The 7,685-nt window shown below is 49.6% G+C and overlaps 1 protein-coding gene across 7 annotated transcripts in view; it reads left to right on the top strand.

Moving 5' to 3' along the window:
- Positions 1-7,685, top strand: part of KLHDC3 (kelch domain containing 3) — a 56,118-nt gene that overhangs the window by 27,870 nt on the left and 20,563 nt on the right. For 6 of the 7 annotated variants that reach the window (XM_006030288.3, XM_025211878.1, XM_025211881.1 and 3 more), the window contains 3 exons: positions 172-385; positions 725-811; positions 2,367-2,475. In XM_006030288.3, coding sequence (XP_006030350.1) covers positions 172-385; positions 725-811; positions 2,367-2,475 — 410 coding nt within the window. The remainder of the gene's footprint in view (positions 1-171; positions 386-724; positions 812-2,366; positions 2,476-7,685) is intronic. The other variant, XM_025211880.1, reaches the window with a different exon arrangement.

Genomic DNA, 7,685 nt, shown 5'->3' with positions numbered 1-7,685 from the left:
TTCCTGCTCTTCCACTTCTGTCTCACTTGGTTGGAATCTGCAAGAGTGAGTTCTTTGTGGACTGGCTACACATCTCTGTGCTAGGCCACCCAGGCCAAATTTGACTACTCTCACATAGCCCTGGGAAGCCTGCATTTTTACTCCTTTTATTTATTTGTCTGTTTATTCCAGGGTACGCCAGCTCGCTGGAGAGACTTCCACTCAGCAACCATCATAGGGACAAAGATGTTCGTATTTGGTGGCAGAGCAGATCGCTTTGGGCCCTTTCACTCCAACAATGAGATCTACTGTAACCGGATAAAAGTGTTTGACACGGAGACAAACTCCTGGCTGGATTCCCCTCCTACTCCAATGCTCCCTGAAGGCAGGAGGAGCCACTCAGCATGTGAGTTGTCCTGCTCAGCATGTGAGTCCTGCCCAGCATGTGATATTTGTCCTGCCCCACCTGGCCCTGCACTCTGGGATCTGGTGCCTGATCCAATATGCAGAGCCCAGGGCTCCCCAGGGTTCTGGAAATTTAACAGCAGGGAACAACAATAGGGAACCAGTGAATTTAGCCCATAGGCTGGGGGTTGAGCACCCCTGATAAACTCTGCTTTGAACATGAAGGTGGGATGCAGTAAGGGAAAGCACCTGAACCCATTTCTTCTACATTTGGTGCTATAGGGAGACACAGACTGGGTTTTGTCATGGGTGTGCTGATGTGTCTCCTTACTTCCTGCAGTCTGCTACAATGGGGAGTTATATGTATTTGGTGGCTACAATGCACGTCTGAATAGACACTTCCACGATCTCTGGAAATTTGATCCAGGTATTTAGATTCTAACATTTTCTCATTATTTTTTGAATGGCAGTGTCCAAGATCCTCAAGCATATGCATATTGGGGTGTATTTCACCAGCATGTACAACAAAAATCTGGAAGTCCCTTCAACAGTGAAATGTTGTCCTGTTTACATAATGGATATAAACCTGCTTATATTCTTGTGAGCCCCATTCCTCCTGAAACTGGCATCATTAGGAAAAAGTAGTAATGCTGACTGTATCCTTCTACTCAGAATAGAAAAGGGTAATGACCTTCTGTTGTGGCACTTGCCTTATACTGTGCTTCTCCTTGACAAGGTCCTGAAGTGATTGGTAGCTCAGGTGAACTCTGGAGAATACAAGCATGCTGGGTATCACAGCTTCAATAGGGAAAACAATGGAGTTTGGACCTTAACAAGACCCCTCCCAACACTGCATCCCCAAAAGGCACTGAAGGTCATTTTCTGCAGACCATCAGAAATGGTTCCTCATGACAACTACTGTTCTGAGATCTGAGCAAACAGTTGAGCCAGCAAGTAGAATTCAGTCTCACCCTGGGCAAGTCACTCCTTTTCCCTGAGTGGCACCTGAACCTCAGTAAAGCAGCTGTTCAGGGCAGCTCATCCTTGCCTCATGCTATTCAGTGGTTTTTCCACAGCCTTCAATCTCCGGTTAACTGCTAGAACAAAGAGAGCCTGCCCTGGACATCTACCCTTCATCTTCAAAAGGGTAGACTTGTCTGATCTGTCTGCTCCCTGGAGATGGGCTCTGCACTTACTGCAGATGCCACAAGAGGGCACTAGATCCATGTGCATCCTGCCTAAGAGCTGCTGGAGTTGCTTCAGCAAGTGCTGGAGGAGGGAGGCTAGCTGGGCTTTTGCTCCTGGATTTCATGGTTGTCTTGCCCCTCTTCCCAAAAAAGCAGCTGCAGTCTGCTGCCTAGCAAAGTATGAACCTTAGCAACCTCAGCTGATTGTAGAGAGTTCTAAGATTGTAGTGAGTTCTAAGTATGTGGACAGACTGGCTTGGTCTTGGTAGAGTACTTTGAGGCAGGGGAAAGAGCTGGTACTTTGGCTGCCTACCATTAGGAATCAGGAGCGGCATACCCAGCTAGGTGAACCCTTTCCAGGATCCTTCCTCAGATCTCTCATTAAGGAAAGCATGCATATGACCTAAATGGGGTCTCAGAGGGAGATTCTACAACACCTGTCTTATCAAGTGGCTCCTCCAGAAGTCCTGTCTGATCTCAAACGAGAATCTCTTGCTCTGTGCCTGGAATAGACACTCCTTATGCACCATTACTAAAGGCGTTTCCCCTCATTCCCTACAGTAAAGGTGGACCAAGATTGATGATCAGGTTGCAAAGAAATGGGTCTAGTAGGATGCTAGGAGGTTTGGCTATTGAAGGGTCAGTCCAGCACATCCCCATTTTAGAATTCTAACCTGCTTAAGATGTAGGCTTGTCATAGTGTATAAATAAATACCTGTAATCAGGTGGATAAGGTTTTGTGTTGAGCTCAGGCTTGGGCCCACTCATGTGACAGGCTTGTGGGTTTTTCCTCAGTCTCTTTTTCCTGGAGGAAGATTGAGCCAAAGGGGAAAGGACCATGCCCGCGCCGCAGACAGTGCTGTTGCAGAGTGGGGGACAAGATTATCCTTTTTGGGGGCACCAGGTGAGTGATGGGGGAGCATGGCATCTGCTGGATGGGGTAGAGCTAGGCAAAGGTTCCTTTGTCCCTTCCCCTGGATTCCCCTTAGTGCTGATTCTCCCTGTACTCCCACCTGAGCTAATCAGCTCCTTCCCTTAAATGAAGCTACTTCTTCCTGGTTCTCAGGTGCATGGCACATCCCACTTGGTAACCTGTAATTCAGGGGACCAAAAGCAAGGGCCTGTGTTCCTGCTGGGATATACATTAACCAGTGTAGAAAAGAAGTGCTTATTATCAATTGTTTCTGGGGCCAAGTTCATGAAAACCAAAGGAGAGGAAAGGGGGCCCAGCAAAGACTGGGGGGAAAACAGACCTCCTGGCTGGTAAGGATGCATGACATAAGTGGCTTTCTAAACCCTTCCTGTAGCTGCTCGGTCCTGCTCCCCAGACAGCTGTGTCCTTGTTTCCACCCTGTGTATATCAGACTGAGTGTTCCCCACTTTTTGCTTCCAAGGAAGGGATTGTGGAGAGTCTGCATGTGGGGTAGGTAGAGGGGTATTGTACCTTTTGAAGAAGAACTGAGGATGGAGCGTTAGAGAAGTTGGGCAGAGAAAAGCCCCACTGAGAAGCCATTTCTGGCTCATGGTGCAGAGATCCTGTTTGACCTCTTAGCTAGAGTTGCAGCTAGCAAGGGATGTGAAGGGTAACAAGACGGGTTTCTACAAGCATGTTGGTAGCAAAAGGAGGATCAGGGAAAGTGGGTCCCTTACTGAATGGGGCAGGCAACCTTGTGACAGAAGATGCAGAAAAGGCTGAAGTGCTCAATGCCTTTTTTGCTTCCGTCTTCACAGGCAAGGGCAGCTCCCAAACTACTGCACCGAGCAGCACAGTTTGGGGAGGAGGTGAGCAGCCCTCAGTGCTGAAAGAACAGATTAGGGACTACTTAGAAAAGCTGGACATGTACAAGTCCATGGGGCTGGATGGGATATACCCAAGGGTGCTGAGGGAGTTGGCTGATGTGATTGCAGAGCCATTGGCCATCATCTTTGAAAACTCATGGAGATCAGAAGAGGTCTCGGATGATTGGAAAAGGGCAAATATAGTGCCCATATTTAAGGAAGGGAAGAAGGAGGATTCAGGGAACTACAGCCTCACCTCAGTCCCTGGAAAAATCATGGAGCAGATCCTCAAGAAATCCATTTGTAAACACTTGGAGGAGAAAAAGGTGATTAGGAACAGTCAGCATGGATTCACCAAGGGCAAGTCATGCCTGACCAATCTGATTGCCTTCTATGATGAGATGACTGGCTCTGTGGATGCAGGGCAACCGGTGGACATTGGCGGCGCGTAGGGAGTGCACATACACCCCCTGAGGTTGGCCATGCACCCCCTGGAAATGCCAGCCGCAAAACTGGTAGTGCCGGCGGAAGTGCACTTCCAGTTTCGCCGCTGGCGATTTTGGGCTCGGTGATCGGCCGCTGGGGAACCCCCTTCCCTCCCAGTTGGTGATCTGGTGCTCCCCCAGACTTGGGAGGCACCAGTTGCCCATGCCGTTGGATGTGGTATACCTTGATTTTAGCAAGACTTTTGATATGGTCTCCCACAACATTCTTGCAGGCAAGCTAAGGGAGTATGGGCTGAACAAATGGACTGTAAGGTGAATAGAAAATTGGCTGGAGCATTGGGCTCAGAGAGTAGTAATCAATGACTCAATGTCTAGTTGGCAGCCAATATCAAGTGGAGTCCCCCAGTGGATGGACTTGGGCCGGGTTTTGTTAAATGTCTCCATCAATGACCTGGAAGATGGCATAGAGTGTACCCTCAGCAAGTTTGCAAATGACATCAAGCTGCGGGATGTAGTAGATATGCTGGAGTATAGGGCTTGGATTCAGAGGGACCTAGATAAATTGGAGGATTGGACCAAAAGGAATCTCAAGAGGTTCAATAAGGACAAGTGCAAAGTCCTACACTTAGGATGGAACAATCCCATGCACCGGTACAGGCTGGGGGCTGACTGGCTGGGCAGCTGCTCTGCAGAAAAGGTCCTGGGGGTCAACAGCGGACAGTAAATTGAATATGAGTCAACAGTGTTCCCTTGTTGCCAAGAAGGCTAATGGCATACTGGGCTGCATTGCTAGGTGTGTTGCCAGTAGGTAAAGGGAAGTATTCCCCTCTATTCAGCACTGGTGAGGCCACATCTTGAGTACCATATTTTCGCACATATAGCCCGCCCACGGGTATAAGTCGCACCCACGTATAACCTGCGGAAAATTGTTTTTTTGTAAATTAGTCTGTGTATACGCTGCACCCAAGTATTCCCCACGGCGGCATATACACAGGGAGGCAGTGCAGCCCGGCCTGCCCTGGCCCTGGCTCCGGCCCCCGTGGCAGCGGCGGCACAGCCTGGCCCTCCCGGGCCCAGAGGGGAGGTGGCGCAGCCTGGCCCGCCCTGACCCTGGCCCCGGCGGCACAGCCCAGGCTGCCCGGGCCCCGCGGAGAGGCGGCGCAGCCCAGCCCCGGCCCCTGCGACAGCGGCAGTGGCAGCACAGCCCAGCCTGTCCAGGCCCAGCAGGGAAAAAAGTCCAAATTGGAGAGAGTCCAGTGGAGAGCAACAAAAGTGGTGGGGGAGCTGGGGGGCATGACTGATGAGGAAAGACTGAGGGACCTGGGCTTATTTAGTTTAGAGAAGAGGAGGCTTATTAGAAGCCTTCAACTACCTGAAGGGGGTTTTAACAGAGGATGGAGCTTGCTTATTCTCAGTGGTGGCAAATGACAGAAGAAGGAGCAACAGTCTCAAGTTGCAGGAACGGAAGTTTAGTTTAGATATTAGGAAGAATTTTCTCACTAGAGGGGTAGTAAAACACTGGAACAGGTTACCCAGAGAGGTTGTGGAATCTTCATCCTTGGAGGTTTTTAAGACCCAGCTAGACATGCCCTTGGCTGGGATGATCTAATTGGGGATGGTCCTATTTTGAGCAAGGGGTTGGACTAAATGACCTCCTGAGGTTCCTTCCAACCCTAACTTTCTATGATTCAAAGACTTTAGAAGGTAGTTCATTTCCATTTGCTTCCCCAGTCCCTGGCATTGCCTTGCATACTCCCCGCCATCCCATCGCCTTGAGCCTCATGACTGCACTCTTCTTCCAGTAGTTGTATGTATTGTGTCACCTTTTCTCCTAAAAACAAAAGATTCTCCAGCCGTCTCAAAACCCAGTGCATTCCATTAAGCAGCACTGGAGTGGGGTTTTTATGTACCAAACCTGTTCGCTTAAACCCTTTAAAAAGCAAAGAATTGTCCAGTCAAGCCACCTGCCTCCCTCCCTGTAATATGTCAACCGCCACACAACTCTTGCTGACTGGGCTCCATGAGGAGCTCCTGCCAACATAGTGATTAGTGCACACAAATGAAGGCCTTTATATAGGCTGGCTGGAGGCAGCACTAGTTCTCCTGTTCAGTACAGAGACCAGTGAGCTAATGCTGTAGGAGTTCAGTCTTCTGGCTGTACCCTAGAACAGAGCTGTTTGGCAAATGCACTAGGCATACCCCAGTCTAGAATTTGGAGTTATGAGGGCTGCACCATCTTTGCTTCTAAGCTCTACTTGCTTCCCCTTGTACTGATTGGTGCAAGAAGGGTGAGCCTTTGCCTGGGGGGCCATGAAGGGGAGTTCTTTCTACTGTGTTGCTGAAGGCCATGAGGAGTTTAAATTATCCTTGTGGGTACCAGACATTGCAGAGCGATGTGATGATTGTGATCCTGCATTAATGACCTCCATGAGGAACAATAATGAGGTAAAGGTCTCTTCTGCCCAGAGTGAGGAAGAAGCTGTGGGTATCTCTGGTCAGTCTGTAACTGTGAGCAGGTGGGTCCACTCGCCTCACTTTTGTCCCACTTTAAATCACCAGGACCTCTGCCTAATCTTCACTCCCTCTCGCCTGCCACATCTTGATATTATATTGTTCTGTGGGAGTATGGATGATGTCTAGAGTAATGGTCAGACTGATGAGGATTGGTCTTCTGCAGGGCAGGGCTCTACCACCCCTACACCCTGCCTCTTTCCTCTCAGGTGACGAGTTGTCCTTCTCTGCTGACAATGAGCGAGAGTCACGGAATCTCGGCTTCTCCCTGGCCCTATTCAGTTGCTGACTCCACAAAGGGTTGATGGCCTTCCGCTCTAGACTGGTCTCTCTCTTTAACGTTCAAGCCTAACCTGCGGCCATCTTCCTTCTCCCAGGGATTGGCAGATCCTGGGTGGTGAGATTTCTACCTGCCTGTCTCCAAGATCCTCAACTAGGCAGTTCTGTAGATCCCAGGTGTATGTCGTATAAGCTAATTAGCTGTAACTCAGGCACACAGGGGATCTAACTTCCCCCTGCTATCTCTTCCTTGCCTGTGAGGTGCTAGAAAAAAAGCCAACAAAACAGGTTCTCACCCCCTTGTTTGTATTAAATTCTCAAGAAGAAAAACTCAGAACCTGAGTTCAGAGGTCCAGCTCAGCTCGCTGTAGCTGGCTTGAACCTGGCTATTCAGTTCACTTATTCAGTCCCTCCAGGCAAATCCCTCCTTTGCCTGAACAACCTGAGAGTCCCTCAAAGCTAACCCCGCCTCTGGTGTCACTTCGTGCCCTGTTTCCTATTGGGCTTGATTTCATAGATTTCTAGGGTAGGAAGGGACCTGGCAGATCATCGGTTCTGCCCCCCCTGCTCCAGACAGGAAAGAGCACTGGGGTTAACTAACCGCAGCAAGATGCCTATCCAATCTCCTCTTGAAAACCTCCAAGGTAGGGGAAATCACCACCTCCCTTGGAAACCCATTCCATATTTTGGCAACCCTCACTGTAAAGAATTTCTTCCTTATGTCCAATCTAAATCTATTCTCCTTCAGTTTGTGGCCATTATTTCTGGTAACCCCAAGGAGCGCCCTGGTAAACAGAGTGCCCCCTATTCCCTGCTGGTTCCCCCTGATGAATTTGTAGACAGCCACAAGATTGCCTCTCAGCCTTCTCGTGCAGAGGCTGAAGAGATTCAGGTCCCTCAGTCTGTCTTCATAGGGTCTTACCAGCAGACCCTCAACCATACGAGTAGCCCTCCTCTGTACCCTCTCAAGGTTATCCACATCCCTCTTGAAGTACGGCACCCAAAACTGGATGCAGTACTCCATCTGTGGCCTCACCAATGCCTCATAGAGGGGAATTATCACTTCCCTAGACCTGCTTGTGATGCACCTGCTGATGCA

This window comes from Alligator sinensis, unplaced genomic scaffold, assembly GCF_000455745.1.
Source record: "Alligator sinensis unplaced genomic scaffold, ASM45574v1 scaffold1238_1, whole genome shotgun sequence".
Taxonomy (NCBI): Eukaryota; Metazoa; Chordata; order Crocodylia; family Alligatoridae; genus Alligator; species Alligator sinensis.
Note: the sequence above shows the minus strand (reverse complement) of the source record. Positions and strands in the feature narration are given on the sequence as shown.